The sequence below is a fragment of the Myxocyprinus asiaticus genome, chromosome 38, assembly GCF_019703515.2.
Source record: "Myxocyprinus asiaticus isolate MX2 ecotype Aquarium Trade chromosome 38, UBuf_Myxa_2, whole genome shotgun sequence".
Lineage (NCBI taxonomy): Eukaryota > Metazoa > Chordata > Actinopteri > Cypriniformes > Catostomidae > Myxocyprinus > Myxocyprinus asiaticus.
This window is the reverse complement of record NC_059381.1, coordinates 36,019,533-36,046,813: the sequence shown is the minus strand read 5'-3', so window position 1 is coordinate 36,046,813 and position 27,281 is coordinate 36,019,533. Positions and strand designations below refer to the sequence as shown.

The 27,281-nt window shown below is 38.8% G+C and overlaps 1 protein-coding gene across 4 annotated transcripts in view; it reads left to right on the top strand.

The window, feature by feature from the left end:
* LOC127429141 (serine/threonine-protein kinase 32B-like) overlaps positions 1-27,281 on the top strand; it is an 89,550-nt gene that overhangs the window by 35,889 nt on the left and 26,380 nt on the right. For all 4 annotated transcript variants that reach the window (XM_051677994.1, XM_051677993.1, XM_051677995.1 and 1 more), the window contains exon 6: positions 10,462-10,499. In XM_051677994.1, the coding sequence (XP_051533954.1) occupies positions 10,462-10,499 (38 nt within the window). The remainder of the gene's footprint in view (positions 1-10,461; positions 10,500-27,281) is intronic.

Here is a 27,281-nt window from a genome sequence, read left to right as displayed (position 1 = left end):
TGTGTTTGTCTAAATGTTTGATTCTATGTCACGTCTCAAAGTTTGTTAGTTCTCTGAATAATGTGTGAATAAACCAGCTGTGGCCGATGTCTAGACAGGTTTATTTTTTGCTTTCAGCATCACTCTTTGTCTCATCTTATTAAAGCACCTACGGTTTAGTCACCTTTTAGTTCACCTAAAAATACAATTTTGTCAACATTTTCTTACCCTAATGTCCTTCCAAACCCTTTCTTATTTTATGCGGGACACAAAAGGAGGAATTTCAATACAATGCAGTTGATACTGACTCACTTAAAAGCCTAAAAAAGGACACATAAGTGTCATAAATGTAGTCCATGCCAGTGTCATACTCATACAAAAACAAACACTAAATTCAATTTTTTTTGTTAACCGAAATAAAAACTGACATGATTTGAAAAAACTGAGCTTAAACTAAAATACTTTTTAATAACTTTAAAACTAACTAAAATAAATGTTAGTTTTAAGTTTTGATACTCAGTATATTAAAAGATTTAAAAGTTTGTGAACCACCAGATTCTCCTGTCCACTCTCTCTTACCTGGGCATCACAATAACTTCGCTTGGATTGTTTGAGTTATACCTCACAGGCAGATCCTTTAAGGTCTCCTGGAGAGGAGAGGTTTCCAAGTCACACCAGCTAATCAGTGGTGTTCCTCATGGATCAGTGCTTGGACCCCTCCTCTTCTCGATCTACACTACATCACTCGGACCTATCATTAAGGCGCATGGTTTCTCCTACATCTGCTGTTCAGCTCCACCTGTTGTTCCAGCCTGATGACCCTACTATCTCAGCTCGTATCTCTACCTGCCTCTCAGAGATCTCGGCCTGGATGGAGGAGCATCACTTTCAGCTCAACCTTGCCAAGACAGAACACCTCGTGATCCCAGCCAAGCCATCTGTTGACCACAACCTCACAATTTTCTTGGTACAACTACGCTAACACCAACCAGGTTTGCCCAGAACCTGGGAGTTTTGATGGATCACCAGCTTAACTTCACTGCCTACATTTTATCAACCACCAGGTCTTTCAGTTTTGCACTTTACAACATCAGGAAAATCAGACCTGTCCGGCCTGAATATGCTACACAGCTCCAGATCCAAGCTCTGGCCATTTCAATACTGGACTACTGTAATGCCCTGTTTGCCAGTCTCCCAGCTAGCACGATTAAGCCACTGCAGATGGTCCAGAACACTGCAGCGCTGCTGGTCTTCAATCAATCAAAGAGGGCTCACGTCACCCCACTCTTGATTTCACTCCTCTGGCTGCCAGTAGCTGCCCACATCAAATTTAAGGCATTGACTCTGGCCTTCACGACAGCTAATGGAACAGCTCCCTCTTACTTCAGTTCACTCCTCCAGTTCTATGTCCCAACTTGTTCTCTACGGTCAATGAACGAGCGGCACCTGGTGGTCCCATCACAAAGAGGCACAAAGTCCATCAGTCATTCACTCTCTCTGGTCCTCTGTGGTGGAATGAGCTTCCAACCTCCATACGATCTGCTGATACCATCTCAGCACTCCAGAAACAGCTGAGAACATATCTGTTCCACGAGCACTTAACCAATCAAAACTAAATGCTCGTACTTTTTAACAAACAAAATAAATAAATATTTGTCTATCTCTTTCTTCTGAGCTAGCATCTTTACTACTCTAGCCACTATGAGAACTTGGCAGTGTGATACTAAAGATATTGTTGAATTTTTTATGACAAATTGCTTGTTTTGTTCCTCATTTGTAAGTCACTTTGGATAAAAGCATCTGCTAAATGATTAAATGTAAATGTAAATGTAAGTTTCACAATCCTCCTTAATTAAACATGAAAATGCCTCTAGATAGAGGTAACACAAGACTGCCCCAAGAAATTGTATCATGTAAGACATTTTTAAAGGGAAAGTTCACCCAAAAATGAAAATTCTCTCATCATTTACTCACCCTCATGCCATCCCAGCTGTGTATGACTTTCTTTCTTCTGCAGAACACAAAGATGTTTAGAAGAATATTTCAGCTCTGTGGGTCCATACAATGCAAGTGAATGGTAACCAAAACTTTGAAGATCTAAAAAACATATAAGGCAGCATAAAAGTAATCCAGTAATACATCAAAAGTGGTATGATAGGTATGGGTGAGTTTAAGTCCTTTTTTACTATAAGTTCTTCTTCCATGCCCAGTAGGTGGTGATATGCAAAAAGAATGTGAATTGCCAAAAACAAAATAAGAAGAATGTGAAAGTGAAAGTGAAAGTGGAGATTGATAGGTAAAAAGGACTTAAATATTGATCTGTTTCTCACCCACTCCTATCATATCGCATCTGAAGATATGGATTGAACCACTGGAGTCTTATGGATTACTTTTATACTACCTTTATGTGCTTTTTGGAGCTTCAAAGTTCTGGCCACCATACATTTGCATTGTATGGACCTACAGAACTGAGATATTCTGAGATATCTTCCTTTGTGTTCAGCAGAAGAAAGAAAGTAAATGACGAGTGAACTAACCCTTTAAATGTTACCAGTAAGCACTTTAGCTTTGGAAAAACAAACTAAACTGAAACTAGAAAACCAAACTAAACTGGAATGACAAATTGAATACTACATACTGTAGATACATTTTCTGAAGAAAATGTGAGGGGTGCTACCTGTGGAAAAACTTGTCTCCACAATGTCCAAACAATGGCCGCAGTACACTGCCCCAAGTCAAAAAAGCCCACACCCATGTATTTACGTTGTTCTGTGGTCACTAGGGTGATCTGGGTGTTGGCTAGGGTGTTGTCAGGTGATTGCTAGGGTGTTCTGGAGGGGTCACTAGAGCATTGCTAGGGTGTTCTGGGTGGTCGCTAGGGTGTTGTTAGGTGCTTGTTAGGTGGTTGCTAGTTTGAACACAATTAATCAGTGTACGTTATTCCACAGAAAAGAATTCCACAAAATGTTTGTCTTCGTAATCTTTCACCACAATGTAACAACTTGCTCTGCCTCTGAAATGGCTTTCCTTTTTCGGATGATGTCACCTACCCTCTTAGGGGCTGTAATTGTTGGTCTATGTGCCTATGCATCAGATGGACATCTTTACATTGCATCTCAAACGTGTCTCAAGACCCCTACATTCTGTTACATTCTGTTATGCTCTGTCTAGCTGTTTTTAAAGCAAGAACGTTTTCTGTGTGAATGCCCCCTTAATATTAATAATAATTATCACTATTATTAATAATTGAGCTTGACATATAGCCATCATTTTACTTTTAAAGTTAAAGAGCTGTCTTGCTAAATTGTATTTTTATGTCTTTGAGTGGCTTTGGGCTTTGGGCTTTGAGCTCTGCTCTGTAAATAATGCACAAGCCAGAACTGTGACATAGCAAAGCATGATGTTTTGAATTTTATGGAGAACTGTCTTAACTCTCATAAGGCCTGCAAACTTCCAAAAACTGAACTACATCAAATTTTAAATGCCTCGCATTTTAGTGTGGTTTATTTAGTGTCTCTACTATGGAGATAAAAAGGCTAGTTACTTTAGAGTGACATTGTCTAGCTTAGTCTGGCAAACAAGCTCAAAACAGCGATCTCCCTTCATCAAGCAACCTAGCAAAGTTCAGGTGCCCACAGAGAGGGTTATTGAAGGGCTTGTGTGTCGGGCCCCAGATGTCCCTCTGTATTTTAGCAGGGATCAGATGACCAGGATGGTGGCTCACTTACAGCCCTCATCATGATATGTGATGTAATGAGGCCATTAGATCCTGCTAATAGGTTGTTGAAGTAGTCATGCGAAAGAAAAGTCTGGTGGATCGGTTTGCTGCTCTCAGGCTGGTCAGATTTCACTGCTGTCGAGCTCTCAGAAGAGTCAGGTGTGTGAGGTGTGGAGGAATCACTCATGATGAGTTCCCATATCACTCCTTTAACAGGTGATGCTTTTGAATGTCAATTTTGTGCTAAGATTTTGTAGAAATAATTGACAAGTATTACTGTCATCCAGTTAGCTAAAGCCTGCTTCCCACTGAAAGGGATAGTTCATCCCTAAAATGGAAATTCTATCAAACATGTATGGCTTTCTTTGCTCTGTGCAACAAAAATGGAGAAATTTTGAAGAATGCACTTGTTGTTTACTTTCATGCAATTACATGAAGCTTGCAAGCCTGCAAAATTATCAGTTTCTCTGGATTTTCTATTTATAGGTATGTGTTTGAGTAAAATGAACTTTTTTTTTATTCTATAAACTACTGACAACATTTCTCCCAAATTCCAAATAAAAATATTGTCATTTAGAGCATTTATTTACAGAAAATGACAACTGGTCAAAATAACATAAAAGATGCAGTGTTTTCAGACCTCGAATAATCCAAAGAAAACAAGTTCATATTCATTTTCAAACAACACAATACTAATGTTTTAACTTAGGAAGAGTTCAGAAATCAATATTTGGTGGAATAACCCTGATTTTCAATCACGGCTTTCATGTGTCTTGGCATGCTCTCTACCAGTCTTTCACATTGACTTTATGCCACTCCTGGTGAAAAATTCAAGCAGCTCGGCTTCCTCTTGATCACATTCCAGAGGTTTTCAATGGGGTTCAGATCTGGAGATTGGGCTGGCCATGACAGGGTCTCGATCCGGTGCTCCTCCATCCACACCTTGATTGACCTGGCTGTGTGGCATGGAGCATTGTCCTGCTGGAAAAAACAATCCTCAGAGTTGGGGAACATTGTCAGAGCAGAAGGAAGCAAGTTTTCTTCCAGGATAACCTTGTACGTGGTTTGATTGATGCGTCCTTCACAAAGACGAATCTGCCCGATTTCAGCCTTGCTGAAGCACCCCCAGATCATCACCGATCCTCCTCCAAATTTCACAGTGGGTTTGAGACACTGTGGCTTGAAGGCCTCTCCAGGTCTCCGTCAAACCATTAGACGACCAGGTGTTGGGCAAAGCTGAAAACTGGACTCATCAGAGAAGATGACCTTACTCCAGTCCTCTACGGTCCAATCCTAATGGTCTTTTGCAAACCTCAACCTGGCTCTTCTTTGCTTCTCATTGATGAAGGGCTTTTTTCTAGCTTTGCACGACTTCAGCCCTGCCCCTAGGAGCCTGTTTCGAACCGTGCTCACCGTGCACTTCAGCCCAGCTGCCGTTTGCCATTCTTTTTGTAGGTCACTTGATGTCATCCTACATTCGATTGAGTTGGCGGTCATCCCGGTCAGTGGAGAGTCGTTTTCGCCCTCTGCAGGTCTGTAGCTATGTTGTCCCCAATGTCTGCTGCTTGACCTTGTTCTTATGAACTGCCGTCTTTGAAATTTAAAGGATGGAAGCAACCTGACACTCACTGTATCCCTCTGCCAGTAAAGCCAGAATTGAACCCTTTCTTTTCCTCACTGAAAACTTTTCTTTTTGCATGTCAATAGTTATTTTTTTTATTCCAATTACTTTTGAGGTACTTCTGTTTTTGCCATCCAGCTGGTCCTATTGCAAGAGAATAGTGATGACACAAAATGATGGTAGTGATGGTTTTTATACTTTTCCTTGTTAAATGAAATTTGGTTCAGGTGATCACCTAATCAGTAGTTTATAGAATAAAACAAAAGTGTTCATTTTACTCAAAAACATACCTATAAATAGTAAATCCAGAGAAACTGATAATTTTGCAGTGGTCTCTTAATTTTTTCCAGAGCTGTATATATATATATATATATATATATATGGGTGTTTCTTCAACTTTGGGCATATCCCAGGGATTGATTTTCATTAAAACAAACTGATTTCAACTTTTGGTTATATGAAGGGTCTCTGAATTGGAAACTTATTATCATGCTTTCACCATTTATATTTGGTACTTTTCAAATGCCTTTTATGTATATATTTGACTGTTTTATCCTTGTGCTAGACCCAGACTTTCAATAATAAACTATGAAAATCCATTATAAAATACAGATTATTATATGTCTATAAATATGTAATCTAAACAAAGAGTGAAATAAAAATAAACCATTTCAATATTTACTGTGTAAAAATGATTTCCATCGATTTTTAAAAAATTATGACTGTCACAGTTTTGATATCATTTTCACCACACCAAACATGTTTGCCAATAATTAAGATTTTTTTTAAAGTTAGTGTACTTTGTGCCAAGTCAACAAAAGTGTCAGTGAAGATCATGCTTGAGATGTAATTTGAGACAAGTGGCGTTTAAAGAAAACAGAAAAATCAAGGTAAATATATCTTGTGAGCAGAGTATTTTTATTGGTCGTCAATCAAGCTGTAATTTTGCCAAATTACGCAAAAAGTATGAACGTATTTTTTTAATTGAGTGTAATTAGGATGTTGGTAGTCAGCAAGCAAAAACGCTGACTACCAACCCTGGAATCACGAGTTTGAATCCAGGGTGTGCTGTGTGACTCCAGCCAGGTTCCAAAGCAACCAATTGACGCGGTTGCTAGGGTGGGTAGGATCATGTGTGTTACCTTCCACGTGGTCGCTATAAGGTGGTTCTCGCTCTCATTGGGGTGCATGGCGAGTTGTGCATGGATGCATCGATCAGTAGCGTGAGCCTCCACACACGCTCAGCAAGCCACATGATAAGATGCGTGGACCAACTGTCTCAGAAGCAGAGGCAACTGAGATTTGTCCACCCGGATCGAGGTGAGTCACTGCACCACCACAAGGAATTAGAGTGAAAAGGGAGAAAAGGGGATAATATATATATATATATATATATATTGTAGTTTGGCCAAGAATAGAATAAATGAAAAGATTAAAGGAACAAAATTAAAACCAAATAATAATTTAAAAAAAAGAGCACTGATCATATGATCATACACTGGTCATAAAGTAAATACAGTAGAAAAGATTAAGTACTTTCTACATTGGATAAGTTAATTTAAGCGTGAACTTGAAAATATTAAGTAAATTCTACATTTGTACTTAAATTCAAACAGGTAAAAATTAATGCTCTTATAATATTATATAAGTAAATTATAAGTAAATATTATTCATGATTGATTGTTATCTTTACAATGCGTCATCATGTATCAATCTTAAAGTAGAAAACTTTGTCATATTTGTCATATTTATTAGATAATTTGAGTAAATTTCACAGGTAAATAAAGTAATTACTTTTTACTTAACTTTTCAAAGCTGGTGTTCCCAGCATAATTAATGAGCTTGCATGGTTTCACTGTTTGTAAGTTTATTATTGTTGATTTTGTTGTTATGTTTGGTAACTTCTTGTTTTGTGAAGTCTGAAGTTCATTTTCTACTCAGAATTACCTGTTCATGATTAAAAAATGACCTTCTGATTGTTAATGTCATTGTGTTTTGAGGTCTGTGTGCAGCCTTGTGTCTTGTTTCTGTTGCCTGTAATGCAAGGTGATGCATTAAGCTGTCCTGTTGAAGGCTTCCGTATATCACGTGGTACATGATTAAACGAGTTTATAAGGAAAGTTCAAAATGTGAAATGTTCCATTAAAATCTTCATTTAAATTGGACTAAATGTACATCAGATTTGTAAGTAAAAGTTACTTTATTAACTGAAATGTTTAAGGTTAATTTACTTTAATAAATATTATGTCATTAAGTTAAGTAGATTTTACTTAATTTTATACCATTACAATTTACTTAGGAAAACTGCATGCAAAAACCTGCAAAATAAACATAAAGTAAATCTTACTTGTCATTTAATTTAGTGTAGTTTCTGATCTCCTAAAATCAGAATAGCAGTTCTGTTTTCTCACCGGCAGCTGCCCCTGTGTAATGTGTGCTGCTGATGTGTAAATGTCAGCTAATTAAACTCAACAAACTTGACCTTTCTCACTTGGGCCTGTACCCACACTGACTTCAGCATCTCACCTCTTTGCTTTGATATGCAGTTTTTGAACTATTAGTATTAGTCTTCATAATACATTAGGGCTGAAACGATTAGTCAACCTTATCGACAACGTCGACAATTTTTTTCGTTGTCGAATAGTCGTTTGATGTCATTTAACGTAACATGAGATCACATTCAACTCTAATGATGATGCACGAGAGCAGCACTGCAGTTCGCAGAACAGCTCACAGTCCAGATGCACTCTAAACTTTCCAAACAGCTTCAGGTGATGTAGATTGCAAAGTATGAGGGGATTATAATGCAAAAATACAAGCTGCCGCTCAGCTGAAGCAAAACTTGCATGTCAAGTGTCTTTAAAGGAAACACCCTGGTATTACATCTTAAATGCAGTTATATTTAATGCGTTATAGCTTTATTAAAGTTCAAATAATACGGAAGCAGATCATGTAAATAACTGCAAACTCTGAAACTGACATTTCTCTGTGCGGTCAGCGCCTCTTCTATGAGTTGCGCATATGTCCCGATCTAAGGGGGAGAGATTGAAACTGCACCCGGCTGATGCACACTCTGTCACAGGGACGCTCATCCCTCGATCGCACACACTTAATGCAGCTAGACTATAACGTGATGACTCACGACTTATTGAATTATAATATATGTCACTGTGCATTTCTTATCTTGAAGAAAATTGGCAATACGCAGCTTTATTAATAAGAGAGAGTTTGTTTTTTTGTGAGTTAAAGATGGACTGAAGTGAACAGTCTTTGCCCCATTATACACTGAAAAAAAATACGTTTTTGATTTGTTTTGGCTTGTTTTCCCATATAAATATCTAAAACTACTTTAAAACAACTTATAAATAACTTATTAATAAGATATTTAGACTTGCTTTTAGAGAATAGATCTTGAATATAAGTATATTTTGTTTTTACTGCACTCGCAGAAGTACAGTATAACCAAATGAAAAAATACACTTATATACAAAATACACTTTTTTTTTCTCTCCCCTTTTCTCCCCAATTTGGAATGCCCAATTCCCAATGTGCTCTAGGTCCTCGTGGTGGCATAATGAATTGCCTCAATCCGGGTGGCGGAGGACGAATCTCAGTTGCCTCCACGTCTGAGACCATCAACCCGCGCATCTTATCACGTGGCTTGTTGAGCGCGTTACCGTGGAGACATAGCGTGTGTGGAGGCTTCACGCTATTCTCCGCGGCATCCACGCACAACTCACCACGCGCCCCACCGAGAGCGAGAACCACATTATAGCGACCATGAGGAGATTACCCCATGTGACTCTACCCTCCCTAGCAACCGGGCCAATTTGGTTGCTTAGGAGGCCTGGCTGCAGTCACTCAGCATGCCCTGGATTCTAACTTGCAACTCCAGGAGTGGTAGTCAGTGTCAATACTCACTGAGCTACCCAGGCCCCCAAAAATACACTTATATTTAAGATGCATTCTCTTAAAGCAAGTCTAATATCTTATATGTTGCTTCTCAAGTAAATGTATCTTGTTTTAAGGATTTTTAGACAATTTTAAATGGAAAACAAGACAAAAACACTTAATAACAATCAGAATTTTTGCTGTGAATTTTTTGACTGAATTAAACTTAATAAAAAGTATTTGTTTTCCTTGTAATTCAGTGAATGTCATTTAGAGATATTTTTAAAAGATGATTTTGTCCTCTTTATTGTTAGTAAGCACGTTTAACAAACCTTTAAAGTCGGGGCACAAGCTGAATAATTGGTTAAGAGCTAATGATTAATCGTTGCAATAATCGCAGAATAGTCGAATAATTGTTGTAATAATCGTTAGATTAATCGATTATCAAAATAATCATTAGTTGCAGCCCTATAATACATCATTTTATGGAAGTAAAATTGGTTGCAAGTGGTACATTATGTTTAATGACGTGTCTTAATGATTTCAGTCATTTTATCAAACAGGATAGAATGTTTTAAAGTGAGCCACAATCATCACAGAATTTATAAAATACATTGCTGATACTTATTAATGTTTGTGTTGTTGTTTTCTCACCAAAAATGAGATGCCACTTCTAGAACTATTGTTATTTAAAGGCATTTTACATTTAAAAAAGGAGAAAAATTAGGTTCGTCTGGAATATTTCTTAATAAATTGACTGTTTTTCATTTAAAAGTTAGTGCATAGCACCTGGAGACATGGCAAAATGGCAACATCTGCTCAAAACAAAGTAGTGATATTATTTATAATTATCCCCTGTATTCACTTATTACTGAAAACTATTCTGTTTTTTTGTTTTTTATATTATTTTATTAAATATATTAAGGGGACATTAAAATGCACTACATAGGGACTCATTTAGTCTTACTATAATCCCATTATACACCTTCCTAGAGATCAGCTCAGCTGTCAGCTGTCCGTCCTCTTTGCTCAAAGCACACTCTGATTGACAGAACTGTAATTGGATTGACAGAACTGTAATTGGATTGACAGAACTGTAATTGTATGTGACACACTTTACATTTTCTGCATTCTGTGTCTTTCCTTATGCTCAGATTTTGTGATGATGGTGGTATTTATGTGATAATATGCTTGTTTCCTCATACAGATTATTGTCATCTGTCCTAACTGAACTTTATTTGTGTGTTCACAGAGATATAAAGCCAGACAACATTTTACTGGATGAGTACGGTAAGTTGCACAGATACATCACCATTACATCTGCTGCCACTGTTGTTGTTTTTAAGTTTCCTGAACAATCCCATAAAAACCGCCTTCTGAAATGTCTGATGCTTTCCTTTTCATTGTGTCACAGTTGTTGGTATTCACAAAGGCATTGGAGGTTATTTATGGCAGTGAAATGTTCTACACTCTTAGAAGAAAAGGTTCCATATAGAACCCTAAAGGGTCCTATCGCTCACTTCATATTTGGAACCCCTAAAATGTTCTATATAGAACGCTTGTAAGGGTTCTATCAAAAAAACCCTAAAGGGTTCTTTGAGCCAGGTGAAAAGGTTCTATATAGAACCTTTTAGGGGTTCCCAATATGCATTGTTTTTGTTTAGTTTTTTTATTTATTTATTTTTTGTTTTATTACCAGGAAAACGTTTAATGGATATTCATATACTATATCACTAAGAAAATGAAATAACCATATAAAAGACATTTAAAAGAGATATATATATATATATATATATATAAAAAAATAGAAAATAAATGAGCCACTATTTAGAATATTTAAATATGTACCTTTTATGACATTTTTGTGCCCTAAATGTCCCCTTTGACTTCCACTTCTCAAGGCTCTGATGATGTTGATGTCCAGAACTTCAGAAGTACTCTCTGAGTTAGGTGAAGGTTATTGCTAAAACCCATGTTAAATTATTATGGCATCTTCAATAAAAAAATACAACATCATTATATTTTTGTACATGACAATAAAACTACAAACACCAAATACTCGCAAGTAGAGAAATTGAAACATTTCCATCACTTCCTCTCTTTGACTTTGGACATTTGACATATTCACACTCTTGATTAATCTCTTTATATCAGTGCAGTTGGATTAATTCAGTGCTGTGATGTGCTCCTGGAAACTTGTTTCATTTTACTATGTTTTCTAGATGCAAAGAAAATTTAATTATAACATAACATATCATCAGGACTACTAGTCAATCCATAACAGCGATTTTAGTGATTCAAGTTTGAAATGACTGGCGGAGAATATCGCAGGCCTGGACGAAACAGTTTTGTCGACATTTATTCTTTGTGCTTGCTCAAGTAAACATGTCAATAAAAATAACAAAAAATGAATCAACAAATTAATTTATATTTCCTACTTACCATGGTAATATCACCCTCAAACTTTCAGCTCAACAGACTTTCTATGACTTTTAAAAATTGAAATAGGATGCTGGCGCTTTTTGATCACGTGCGCGAGTTGCACGTCTGCGAGCCAGCATCTTAAATGTTCCTTTGCACTATGTAGATAGGAAGGAAAAAAACAGTGCTACATGCTCAAGTTGTTTGCTGTTTATGATAAATACATTTTTTTTTTTTTTTTTTGCATCTTTTGTTGAGTCAAGAATACACTATACCTTAGACTTTATATAAATACTTATATAAACCTGTCATCTAAAAGAGTCATTTATCCTTTTCTAATCAAATCCAAAGCTGTAGAAGTACATCGTAAAAGTGTATTTTTCTGCAGTATGAAATGCAAATGCAAAAATAATGTAGTGTAGTGTTCAAAACTATTTATAAACTAAACTTTCAATAATGTAATTTATGCATACACATACATAAATACACTGTACATACATTAATCAGTTGTCAACCCAAAGAACCCTTTTTGGCAAATCTTGTAAATCTTTGTAAATAGAACCTTTTTGACATAGTAAAGAACCCTAGGGATCTATATAGAACCCCAAAGAACCTTTTTATTTCTAAGAGTGTAGATGCTTCATGTGGATTTGGCAAACAGGTGTTGTCAGGGAGAAAAAACAAATAAATTCAGACATACAAACTGCATTATTTCTCATTAATATGATAATATATATAATGAGATAAATATGAATGTGAGTTATGACCCATGCAAACACACACACACACACACACACATATCTGGTGGTTGAAAACTCTACAGCAACCTAAACTATATTTGTTTCTGCATGGGTGAATCTGACAAAACCTTTCAGGAACAAGAACATGTTTAATTTTTCATCCCAAAATTAAAAGAAAGAAATAAGAAATTGTATTTTGCTATTTTTGCTATTTTGCTATTTTGCATTGTGACATAATTGAAGGAAAAAATGTTGTGACACCTGTGCTAAAAAAAGTTAGACGCAGTGCAAGGAATGAATCAGAACGTGTTATTAAAACTGAAAATCTTGACACAGTGTCTAAAAAATGTGCCGGTCCTGTATGAGCCGCTGGAAAAGCGAGAGACATGGCGCAACGGTCAAAGACATCCATTCAGTGCGTTTACATAGAAAAACTGTATATACACACACAGTATATATACAGTATATATATATATTTTTGCCACGGGTAAAAATATATATACTGTGTATATATATATAGACGGATGTTCTAAGGTGTGCAATTATTTTCCAGTAAATGCACAGCTATAAAGTAGTTCCAGGTCTTAACCACATAACGTTCCATATCACTTCACCAAATTATTTCTGTTATTTCAAAGAGCCGTACATGATACCACAACAAAATAACCAATTAAAACAAAGACATTGGTTAAAGTAAACCCCGTGACTCACTGCGATTGTAAACAGTTGTTTAGTAATGGAAAAGCTGTACAAGAATGGTGACACTCGCTGCTGCTGAGACTTAAACGTACACTTTGGCAATCTGAAGCGATGTTATTCCTGACGAGAGCCACTTTAAACACAAGTAATTCCACACGTGATCTCTCTCATTTTCTCTCTTTCTCTCGCTCACACACACCCACACACCCACACACACACACACACACACACACACACACACCCACACACACACGCACTACCTTGTTACTTCAATGCCGAAAAGCAGCGCATCCTCCGTTGCTAGTTCTAAAGTGATGTTTTCGAACTAGCAACGAAGGCTTGAGCTGTATCAAAGCTAGATACACTTGGTCAATACAACAGTTTCTATATTATCTGAAATATCTGTGGGAAACAACCCCCCCCCCCCATAGTGCGCATATACAGGCGTACCTTCATCTCCTGTTATTTACCAGCAAATATGTTAAATGTGAGTATTACCATGCAAATAATTCCAGGCACATGTGCAGTCTGCGCATTCAAAGATTCGCTGTTAGAAAAATCGGGCTGCACGCATTCAGTGCTCAGCTGATGACGAGATTTGCGTACGACCGAAGTATACTTTGGGCTTAAGAGAATCTCTGAGTTTTGGTTTTCTTTGTGTGCATCTCTGTGACTGACCTCAGAGCAGCTGTTTTAGATTGTGAAAGTGGTGTCATAGGAAAACAACAGATCGCTCTTCACTTAACACAGAACAGTTACTGTGTTTTTGACAGGGATGCTAAGACCGTTATGTAATGCATCTGAATTTATCACTCGCCCCGCTGAGTTAACATGATTGTCAGTGAGTGTTTGGTTTTATGAGATCATTCAGTGCTATGGTATATAATCCAGGTACCACAGTATTACCATCTGATACCATTACTGTACCATTGTACCGCCACGTTTTGTAAAGCAGTTGCATGCTAAGCACACTTCCACACTAAACACAGCAAACATAAATTACACCATCAATAAGGTATTTGCAAATCCAAAGATTTTGCAATGCTTCAAGACATTATGTGCAGCAGCCCTTGCCAAAACATCCATTTGCTTTTGAATAAAACTGTCAGATATTTGGAAATCAACCCCTTTTTACGGCATCTTCTCAGCTGACAGAGTTGACTCCTGCAGGTCAGGGGTGAGAGGAGGTGCTCTCCACAGCTCAATAGACACTTGAGGTTTTACTCCCTGAGGAGTAAGAGGCACATTAACTCCAGACGTCCTCCTGCAGCGGTCAGGACCACACACTTGTGCAGAGACCGCAGATTGTCCCCCATTCACTTCCAATTTAAGTGCCTCACTGAAACCCAAATTTTTCTTTCTTTTTTAAAGAAAAGGAGGGACGAGTCAAAATAAATTTTTGTGCTAATCAGTATTATGCCACAAATGCTGTCGACTGAACTTAACTTGTATTGAACCTGTTATATTCCTTTAAAGGCAAAGCCTGCAGTTTCTGTGTTAGTAGACAGTATTGCAAAAAGATTCTTTGGCCATTAAACAGATTGTGCTGCCACTAACCCACATCATTGGTTGAGCCAATGTTGCTGTGTCAGGCTGACTAGGCCACTCAAACAAACAAAGCAATGTTCTGATAGTGCCACAGTGTTACACTTTTTGGCAAAGTCAGACTACGAATGGTTTATTTAACCCTCTCTGCATATTAAGATGGAATATTGACTGATAGGATACGGATAAGTTGACTGCATGTCTGTTAATCTTCAGCCTGTTTTACATTTAATACGTAATCCTTTTGGAGTAAAAAAGGGGTGAAGCTTACTACGAAAAGAAAAGCTGTTTTATAAGAGAAGTCACTAAACTTTTTGGGACACATAGGATTCATTTTATGGTAAAATCTAAAGGGCTTCCATATGACTTTGTTGAGTGAAGCATCAGCATCGCTCCCGGCACTCAAAGTTCAAACAATTTAAACACTGACCCCGTTGACCCTTAAAAGTGGCAGCCAATGATTACCAAACAATTTGCAAAGACATGTTCAGTCTGTTGATTTTCAACCACATTTTTAACTCTCTAATAATTAGATTTTGACCGTTAGTGGATTTTACCGATAACTACAGTGCATCCGGAAAGTATTCAGAGCGCTTCACTTTTTCTACATTTTGTTATGTTACAGCCTTATTCCAAAATGGATTAAATTCATTATTTTCCTCAAAATTCTACAAACAATACCCCATAATGACAATGTGAAAGAAGTTTGTTTGAAATCTTTGCAAATTTATTAAAAATAAAAAATGGAAAAAAATCACATGTACATAAGTATTCACAGCCTTTGCCATGACACTCAAAATTGAGCTCAGGTGCATCCTGTTTCCACTGATCATCCTTGAGATGTATCTACAACTTGATTGGAGTCCATCTGTGGTAAATTCAGTTGATTGGACATGATTTGGAAAGGCACACACCTGTCTATATAAGGTCCCACAGTTAACAGTGCATGTCAGAGCACAAACCAAGCCATGAAGTCCAAGGAATTGTCTGTAGATCTCCAAGACAGGATTGTATCGAGGCACAGATCTGGGGAAGGGTACAGAAAAATTTCTGCAGCATTGAAGGTCCCAATGAGCACAGTGGCCTCCATCATCCGTAAATGGAAGAAGTTTGGAACCACCAGGACTCTTCCTAGAGGTGGCCGCCTGGCCAAACTGAGCGATCGGGGGAGAAGGGCCTTAGTCAGGGAGGTGACCAAGAACCCGTTGGTCACTCTGACAGAGCTCCAGCATTTCTCTGTGGAGAGAGGAGAACCTTCCAGAAGAAAAACCATCTCTGCAGCACTCCACCAATCAGGCCTGTATGGTAGAGTGACCAGACGGAAGCCACTCCTCAGTAAAAGGCACATGACAGCCTGCCTGGAGTTTGCCAAAAGACACCTGAAGGACTCTCAGACCATGAGAAACAAAGATTGAACTCTTTGGCCTGAATGGCAAGCATCATGTCTGGAGGAAACCAGGCACCGCTCATCACCTGGCCAATACCATCCCTACAGTGAAGCATGGTGGTGGCAGCATCATGCTGTGGGGATGTTTTTCAGCGGCAGGAACTGGGAGACTAGTCAGGATTGAGGGAAAGATGAATGCAGCAATGTACAGAGACATCCTTTATGAAAACCTGCTCCAGAGCACTCTGGACCTCAGACTGGGGCGAAGGTTCATCTTCCAACAGGACAACGACCCTCAGCACACAGCCAAGATAACAAAGGAGTGGCTACGGAAGAACTCTGTGAATGTCCTTGAGTGGCCCAGCCAGAGCCCAGACTTGAACCCGATTGAACATCTCTGGAGAGACCTGAAAATGGCTGTGCACCGATGCTCCCCATCCAACCTGATGGAGCTTGAGAGATCCTGCAAAGAAGAATGGGAGAAACTGCCCAGAAATAGGTGTGCCAAGCTTGTAGCATCATACTCAAAAAGACTTGAGGCTGTAATTGGTGCCAAAGGTGCTTCAACAAAGTATTGAGCAAAGGCTGTGAATACTTATGTACATGTGATTTTTCTTTTTTTATTTTTTTTTATTTATTTATTTTTTTTTTTCGTTTTTTATTTTTAATAAATTTGCAAAGATTTCAAACAAACTTCTATTACGTTGTCATTATGGGGTATTGTTTGTAGAATTTTGAGGAAAATAATGAATTTAATCATTAATCATTTAATCGCCTACGTACATTTTGGAATAAGGCTGTAACATAAAATGTGGAAAAAGTGAAGCGCTGTGAATACTTTCCGGATGCACTGTAAGTTGGGCAGTACATGCCAATAACCGATTAATCAACCGGTAGTTTTTAAAATTGATACTGTATGAAAAAATAACACTCAAAGTAAAATAGTGCTGAACTTTATTACAAAAATATACAGTACTGACTGAACCATTAAAATGTATTGTACTTCTTAAAATGAAATAAATATTAATATTCACTAGCGTTCAAAAGTTTGGGGTCACTTGCCTGAAATGTTTCTCATGATCTTAAAAATCTTTTGATCTGAAGGCGTATGCTTAAATGTTTGTAGTTAGTTTTGTAGACAAAAATATAATTGTGCCAATTATATTACAAAATGTTAAGTAGTGGAGGAAGAAAAACATAATAAAATGAATGTTGCTTGCAAAAAATAAATACATTTAAATTCACATTCAATGGAGAAAGATGCTTTTAGCCCCCATTAATTTATTAATTACAAAACTAAAATTTTTGAATTAAGAAAAGCCGCCAATAATTGCCCAGCATATAGATGGGAACTGCTTCAATACTGTTTAAAAAGCATCCCAGGGTGATACCTCAAGAAGTTGGTTGAGAAAATGTCAAGAGTACATGTCTGCAAATTCTAGGCAAAGGGTGACTACTGTGAAGATGCTAAAATATAACACAGTTTTGATTTATTTTGGATTTTGTTTAGTCACAACATAATTCCCATAGTTCCATTTCTATCATTCCATAGTTATGATGACATTACTATTATTCTAAAATGTGAAGAAAAAAAAATTATAATAAAGAATGAGAAAGTGACCCTAAACTTTTGAACGGTAGTGTGTGTGTGTGTATATATAAATATATATATATATATATATATATATATATATATATATATATATATTTATAAAAAGAAATCGTATGTATATATATATATATTTAATAGTTTGTCTAATGGTACTAAAAACAGTTTAATGTCAAAAAAATTTAACTTTCCAAAAAGTCAGGCTTTACAGGGTTAATTGACACTCCCCCAACTTGGAAAGTCAGGGCTCAAAGAAAATCCTGAGTTTACCACTTTTACAATTACAACTGGTGTTGGCGTTCATGTGCGCTCATTCCGAAATATCTTGAGTACACCAAAGGACAATGTGGCAAGGATAAAAACTCCATAAGATGTCTAAAAACTCTACAAAATGTTAAGTAGTGGAGGAAGAAAAACATAATAAAATGAATGTTGCTTGCAAAAAATAAATAAATTTAAATTCATGTTCAATGGAGAAAGATGCTTTCCCATAATGATGTAGTCACAGAATCTACCAGCAGGGGCGAACATGACGTAGCATCACTTAAAGGAATAGTTCACCCAAAAATGAAAATTCTCTCAGCATTTATGCCATCCCGGATGTGTATGACTTTCTTTCTTCTGTAGAACACAAATTAAGATTTTTAGAAGAATATCTCAGTTCTTTTGGTCCATACAATGCAAGTAAATGGGTGCCAAAATTTTGAAGCTCCAAAATCACATAGGTCAGCATAAAAGTAATCCATATGACTCCAGTGGTTAAATCCGTATCCTCAGAAGCGATATGATAGGTGTGGGTGAGAAAGATTTCAATATTTAAGTCCTTTTTTACTTTAAATTCTCATCCCTGCGTTCCAAACGGGATAAATCCACCTCCGAAGGGCACTTCGAAGGGGGAACGATTTTGGTTGCCATGTTGAAGGGTTGTTCCAAACTAAAAGGCTCATAAATAGCTGCTTAGAAGGGCCCTTCGAAACAGCTGTTTCCGTAAGGTTCGCTGCCAAGTGGACCAGAACCGGAACATACGTCACAAATATGGAGGTTTGCCAAGTGTAATTTAGTGTAAATTAAACCAGCTGCAACTGCAGTCTGTTTCTATAAACAAAAAGATGTGACATCCCTTCATCTCTATAGTCTATAAAAGCTTTTAATTATTATAATGAACTTTTAAAAATTATTTTAAACCCCTGGCTTTTTGTTTGAAACTGGTTAATGCTTGTGTTATTTTAATGTAAATTAGCTGGATCAATTATTCTAAAGAAGTTTAAATAAAATAATAATACAAAGTGGCATTTTATTTATTTAATAAATGCACTGTACATTTGTTTATTGATTTCTTTTTTATTAAAATAAATAAAAAAATTTAAACATGAAGCTTACATTTTCCATTAAGTCATAAAGATTTAAATCATTTCTTTTCAGTTTCTATTCTGAAAGCAGTTAGTGATGCAAAATCATGTGTAAATATTTCTGATTAGGTGCTGGTGATGTTTATTAGTGTCAGCCTTTGTGCGATGGCAGCGGCTCCTTTGGCTTGGAAAGATGACGCTGAAGTGCGTTCTGAATTACTGATATTTTTTAGCCCTACACCCTTCAACCCTCCAGAGCTCTCACTCTGAAGGGTAAACCCTCTGAAAGGATTAGGGCATAGGGATGAGCCCTTTGGAATGGAACACTCCCTAACTTTCACTTTCACATTCTTCTTCTTGTGTTTGTAGTGATTCTCATTCTTTATGCATACGGCCCCTACTGGGCAGAGAGAAGAAGTTCTATCAAAAAAATTATAAATATTGATCTGTATCTCACCCACACCTATCAAATCGCTTCTGAAGATACGGATTTAACCACTGGAGTCATATGGATTACTTTTATGTGGACCTATGTGATTTTTAGAGCATCAAAATTTTGGCCACCATTCACTTGCATTGAATGGACAGAGCTGAAATATTCTTCTAAAAATCTTAATTTGTGTTCAGCAGAAGAAAGAAAGTCATACACATCAGGGATGGCATGAGGGTGAATAAATGATGAGAGAATTTTCATTTTTGGGTGAATTATTCCTTTAAGTCAACTCCACTTTGTGTTTCTCATCTATGTCCTTGTGATGCACCATCCCTTATTTGAAACCAGTGGATTCATAGCGTCCTTTAGTGTTTATAGTCGCCTTTACTCTTCTACTACACTCACGTGCTGAAGAGGCCTCTGGACTACAGACAGGCTAAGACACATGGAGTCCGTGATTGCTTTGCAGGAAACTCAGTTGTCTTCTTTTATCTGTGAGTTCCAGTGTGTGTGTAAATAATGTAATTTTGCCTTCTTCTGCATGAGGCTGTTTTACATTCATATCAACAGCAGCACGCTGCGCACATGCACAACATCTACGTATGCTCTCTCTATAACCCCTTCATGCATAGTGCTATTTGAAAGTTGTGTTTTACTAAATGGATAGATTCAAATGGAATGGTTACATAAAATATGTGATTAGTCATGTGTCCATATTATGCATCAGTTGTTGCTTTGTAATAACAAATCATATTATATTTGGTTAGTGTCACTAACGCTGGTGAAGATTCCTCAATCGACCACCGGAGGTCTCACTCACCTGAATATTAACATTGAACTACATTTCCCAAGTGCCCACATGCCTGGACTGATTACCCTACACCTGCCTCATATCACTCAGACTATTTAAGCGCGATGTGTGTGTTCATTCATTGCGAAGTCTTGTTTGCCCCGGCTACATTTCTGAGCGTTATTACTTTGTTGATCTACCCATGTTTGACTCTGCTTTGGATTTACCTTGTATGATTCTCTGCTGCCTGCCTATTACTGTGTTTGCCTGGACTATCTCTATTGCTCTTTTGCTGCCTGCCCCGATCCTTGCCTGTTTGACTACGTTACTGCCCTGTCTCTGATATTATTGGTTGCCCTGGTTATTTTACCCATGCCTGTTTGTACTCTGAACTTGTTGTGTTAATAAACCGCACATGGATCCCACTCAGCCTGAGTCAGTGTTACAGAAGCCTTCACCAAATACCGATCCAACGGTCCTCATGCATCTGTCCAGTGAACTCTCTGCCCAAGCTAACCTACTGGCATCTCACCAACAACAACTTTGCAGACTCACCACACTAACGGTAGAGTTCGTGAAATCCGTGTGGAATCTCCATCAGCCCGCACCTGAATCTGCTTCCACAACACCTCAAGCGTGTCAGGTACCAGTCTCAATGCCTCATAGTACAGTGAATGCTAATCCATGTTTAACCTTTCCAGGAATATTTGATGGCACCCCAATCAAGTGTAAAGGCTTCCTTATGCAATGCTCTATGTTCCTGGCTCAACAGCCCTCGTTATACACATCTGATGATAGTCAAATCTCTCTTGTGTGTTCTCTGCTCACGGGTAAGGCATTGGAATTTGCAACAGCTGTCTGGGCCAATCAAGGACTAAACCGCACCACTTTCAATGAATTTGTTCAATGTCTGAGAGTGGTGTTCGGACATTCTGAGGGAGGAAGGAGTGCTGGTGAGCAACTGCTTGCACTTCGTCAGGATAGAAATACTGCAGCTGAATTCGCTCTGTCTTTTCGCACTCTCGCTGCGCAGACTGTGTGGGTGGAGGACACACTAAAACTGCTGTTTCGTCAAGGATTAAACATTGATGTGAAATCTGAGCTGACCTGCCTTGATGAAGGCAGAACCCTGGACCAATTCATCGACCTCGCTATTCGTATTGACAATCTCATTTGCTCCAGGAGATCAAATCGATTTACCAGTCCTCTCACTCACCCAGTGATGTCGCTGAACCCATGCAGGTTGGTCAAACTCATCTCACCACAGAGGAGTGTGAACACCGCATCAAGAACCATCTCTGTTTATATTGCGGCCAAACGGGTCATTTAAGAGCTGACTGTCTGACACGACCCCCTCAAACACACAATCGCAGGGTAAGTGTGTTGATTCCCTCTATCCAAACCACTGCTTGTATTAAAGTGCCAATAAAATTAATGTTCCTGTCAGATACCATCATCACTAAAGCCTTGTTAGATTCGGGGGCAGCGGGCAACTTTATTGATGAAAATTTAGCCTGACAGCATAAGATACCACTAATTCCTTGCGACTCTCCTTTGGCAGTAGCAGCGCTAGATGGGCGTCCCCTGGGGACCGGCCAGGTTCTGTACACCACCTCATTCTGCAAGTTGGAATTTTACACACTAAAACAACACGCCTCTTCATCATACACTCTCCACACCACCCAGTTATCCTCAGATTACCCTGGCTGCAGGACCGTAACTCACAAATTTCATGGTGTGAGAAACAGATCATGCGATGGGATCCCAGCTGCTCATCCGAGTGTCTCAAACCAATCATCCCTATGTCTGTGAGTGCCACTATGGTGACTAACGAGTCCAACATAGCACCACATATACCTTCTGAATATGCTGATTTGTTTAAAGCCTTCAGTAAAACAAAAGCCTCGCAACTACAACCGCATCGATCTAGTGACTGCACCACTGATCTGTTACCTGATACCTCACCTCCTAGAGGTAGAATCTTTCCCTTGTCAGAACCTGAGGCTAAAGCCATGAAATCGTACATTGAAGAAGAACTGGCCAAGGGTTTCATTCATCCATCCACTTCACTGGCAGCAGCAGGATTCTTCTTCATGGGAAAGAAGGATGGGGGCATTCGTCCTTGTATTGATTATCGTGGTCTAAATGATATAACAGTTAAATTCAGATATCCCTTATCCCTGGTCCCTGCAGCTTTGGAACAACTAAGAACTGCTACGTTTTACACTAAGCTTGATCTACGCTGCGCGTACAACCTCATTCGCATTCGAGAGGGGGATGAGTGGAAAACTGTATTTTCTACCAGCAGCGGGCAATATGAATATCTCTTTATGCCGTTCGGACTGTCCAATAGTCCATCTGTGTTCCAGTCTTTCATAAATAACGTATTCAGAGACATGCTTAACCAGGGCTTAATTGTATATATAAATGACATCCTGATTTATTCAGACACACTGGAGGAACACATCAAGCAGGTCCGGGCAGTTCTGAAGCGTCTCATGGAATACCAATTGTGTGCCAAAGCAGAGAAATGTGAATTCCACCAAACTTCAATTTCCTTCCTTGGTTATATCATCAGTCCATAAGGGGTATTTATGGATAAGGGCAAGGTACGAGTGGTTCTAAACTGGCCTCAACCCACTACTGTAAAGGAACTATAACAATTCTTAGGATTTGCACATTTTTACAGAAGATTCATTCGAAACTTCAGCACTGTCGCCGCTCCATTCACTGCCATGACAAAGGGAGGTAATACCAAGCTTCGTTGGTCTTCTGACGCATCCAAGCCTTTAATGAATTGAAAAGTCGCTTCACTTCTGCTCCTATTCTGCATCATCCTGATCCCAACATACCTTTCGTGGTTGAAGTAGAAGCATCAAACACTGGTATTGGCACTGTCCTCTCTCAACGCCAAGGTAATCCTCCTAAGCTTTTCCCTTGTGCGTACTACTCACATAAAATTTCTTCTGCTGAACAGAATTATGATGTGGGCAATCGTGAACTGTTAGCCATGAAAGCAACATTCAAAGAATGGCAACACTGGCTGGAGGGGGCCAGACATCCATTTCTGGTATTAACCGATCATCACAACCTCGAATACTTGCACTCAGCCAAAAGACTAAACCCCAGACAAGCTAGATTGGCACTATTTTTCACTCGTTTTAACTTTTCAATCACTTATCATCCAGGATCAAACAACATCAAAGCCGACTCACTATCCCATCAATTTGACTCCACTCCTCAGAATACCTCTCCAGGACCCATCATCTCATCCTCTCTGATCCTAGCTCCGGTCCAGTGGGACATCATGTCCGAAATCTCCCAGGCCCATGCACAGAACCCGGCCCCTCTGGAATGTCCGCCCAACTGAACATTTGTGCCACCTACTCTACGAGAAAAGGTAATCTGCTGGGTGCACTCCCTCACAAGCTCTGGCCATCCAGGCATTACTACCACAGTACAATTGTTAAGAAATCGGTTCTGGTGGGAGACTTTACAGGCAGACCCCAGTACATTCGTGAACGCTTGTCACACCTGCGCCATAGCAAAAAACCCCAGACGACTACCGGCATGGTTGCTACAACCTCTACCAATTCCACAACGACCTTGGTCCCACATCGCCATTGATTTTGTCACCGATCTACCCATCTCCCAAGGTAACACCACCATATTAACTGTCATTGATAATTTTTCTAAGGCATGTCGACTAATACCCCTGTCTAAGCTTCCATCAGCCTTTGAAACCGCAGAACATCTTTTCCCTTATGTGTTGGGGGCTGGGGGCTCTGTCACAAACACCGGTGAAGATTCCTCAGTCGACCAACAGAGGTCTCACTCACCTGAATATTAACATTGAACTACATTTCCCAAGTGTCCACATGCCTGGACTGATTACCCTACACCTGCCTCATATCACTCAGACTATTTAAGCCCGATGTGTGTGTGTTCATTCATTGTGAAGTCTTGTTTGCCCCAGCTACATTTCTGAGCATTATTACTTCCTCTGTTGATCTACCCGTGTTTGACTCTGCTTTGGATTTACCTTGTACAATTCTCTGCTGCCTGCCTATTACTGTATTTGCCTGGACTATCTCTATTGCTGTTTTGCTACCTGCCCCGATCCTTGCCTGTTTGACTACGTTACTGCCCTGTCTCTGATATTGTTGGTTGCCCTGGTTATTTTACCCATGCCTGTTTGTACTCTGAACTTGCTGTGTTAATAAACCATACATGGATCCCACTCAGCCTGAGTCAGTGTTACAGTTAGCATGTTTTCTCTAAATTAGTTAATTACTGAATTTTTACTGTAAGCATCTTTATATCCCTCATGGATATAGTATATGTTATATTATTGTGTGTGTACTATGTATAAGTAACTATATACATAGTACTATGCAAAAGTTTTTGGCACTTGTGAAAAATGTTGCATAGTGAGGTGTCCAAAAATAATGCCATAAATAGTTTTAATATATCAGTTAACATCATACAAAGTCCAGTAAACATAAAAAAGCTAAATCAATATTCGGTGTGACCACCTTAGCCTTTAAAACGACACCAATTCTCCTAGGTACTCCTGGACACAGTTTTTCTTGGTTGTTGGCAGATAGGATGTTCCAAGATTCTTGCAGAATTCGCCACAGTTCTTGTATCTATTTGGGCTGTCTCAGTTGCTTCTGTCTCTTTATGTAATCTCAGACTGACATGATGTTCAGTGGGGGGCTTTGTGGGGGCCATGACATCTGTTGCAGGGCTCCCTGTTCTTCTATTCTAATCTTTTCTATTTGCAAATGTAATGTTCGCTATCTGTCACTCACTTGTAGGTTGTACTAGTTGTTTAGGTCAGTGTTACTATCAGAAATAATTAATAATTATTTCTTTAGTTCTTAATTCATATTTAAATTAAATAATAGAATCTAACTCATTAAAGTCTCATACGGGGCACCAGTAAATGTAGTGCACTACATTCAGGAGCGGGTTTGGTTATTAGCAATAATTAATAATTATCAAAGATAATTATCAATTATTAAAATCAATAGAACATTGATTTGAATCAATGTTAGCTCTTTTAATCCTTCACATCAACAATCAAAGATAACCATCAAATTCAACAGAATATTAATTATCAAAGATAATCATTAATTATTAAAATCAATGGAACAATGATTAGAATTAACACTAGCTTATTGATCCTTCAAATTCAACAATCATCAAAGATAATTATCAATTATCAAATCAATAGAATATTAATAAGGATTAATATCGCCGGGGCACCACCCTGGAATCAGGGACTAATAACCAGACAGTATAACAGTCTCAATATTAGATTGTTCTCTTAAGGAAATCAACATTCAAAAGGAAACAGTGAAGGCTTGAATCCGAGCACTGACATCCCCTGCCAGCATTTGACAGAGGTGTATGCAAAACAAACCAAAACACTTCTCTTTGAAATATAACAAAAGTTTATTTATGCAGTAATATCAATTAATAATCAATACAGTGCAGTCAATAAACTTCTGACTACAAACTAAACAGTGACATGATTAGATATGGTAACCAAAATAAGCCTATAACACATGAGAGGAAGGTGTGTGTGTGTGTGTGTGTGTGTGTGTGTGTGTAAGGAGTGATGCGCACATGACTCTCGTGGAGAGTACGTCACGTGAGATTTCCGACCAGAGAATATGGCCGCGAATGTGGGCAGAGAGAAGCCAGTTAATGGCGTCTGCCCGTTTACCGCGTGTCTCCGCTTGTACGATATCTTAGGGACAAAGCTGAGCTTTATCACGAAGTTATCTACTAGTCAAAAGTGTGTGCGAGAATGTTTGTGAGGGGTCGCATGTGTGTGTGGTTAGTATGAGAAAGAGAGAATAAAGTGGCAGCACAAAAGCCGGTTTCGCGATCGTGGGAGAGAAAGCAGCTGTTAGTTTATCACTCAGAGACGCGGTGGACGGCTCGTAAACCGTCCCGCGGTCTTTGGTTCTTTAATGGATAAACTCAGTGTGCCGGTCTCACCTGCGATGGCGGAAATACACAACAGTCCAATGTGGTTGGATTACAACACAGCAGATCTCATTCATGATAACAGTACATTACAGTAATACCTTGAGTATTATTAGCAGCAATGAGCGGACTCGGCGGTCCGTAAACTGTACAAGCAATAACCTTGATACACAAGAATAACACACTATAATATTCTATCTCTGCCCAGACATAAACCTCTTACTTGAATCGCATGAGGACGCAGGTAGAATGTGTGTTCAACCGTCGTTTGACTCCGACTCGGTTCCTCGAGGCTCGGGTGATGATGGGAGGCCGTTTCCTCGCTCTGTCGGCGGGCGGTACGGCTGCTGATTCTCGGCAGGCCAGCGAACTTGATTGAAGAGGGAAGAGAAATCTTTTTCTCTTCACTTCTGCAGGCAAATGGATGAAGATGCGGATTGCTCGGCGGTCTCCTTCGGATCCGTTAGAGTGTTCGGTGGAACACAGATTAATCTCAACTCGTCCAGCGAGATGGAGATTGTATGGCCACAGTTTCACGTCGGATGTTACTTCCTTGTGCCACGAGGCTACACCTGAGAGCAGCGATGAGCTGCGTCTACACACTGCGAGCAAAGTTGCTGGAAGCAATGCCCGGAAGGATCTCAGAGGTATTTCTACTTCTGATGACGTAATGGTTGAGGGGCGTTCTATTGTGTGCCTCATCCAATAGGAGTTGAGAGTTCAATCCTTTAGTGAGCAAGGCTTCATGGGATTTATAGTCTGTTTTGGACTCCCTTTGTTTGATTTTGGTGCAGTTTTTATCAGTAAGATTTATGACTGTGTGTGGGCTTCAGTCAGGTTTTACGACTGTGTTAGGCCTGCCATTGTCTTCTATCTGAATACATGAGGCCCAACATTCCCCCCTTTGGTCTGAAGAGTTGGTTGTTGTCCAGCAGTTGTTGTCGAATAGTTCTTGTCGGTTCACAGTAACCTGTGGGTTACGCCATCCATGTATTCCTGATAGGAAAGAAAATGGTTGCACAGTCCATACAGTTCATTAGAGTTCACAGAGGCTTTATCGTCTGGACAGAGATTGAGGCACATCTGGGCATAGAACTTC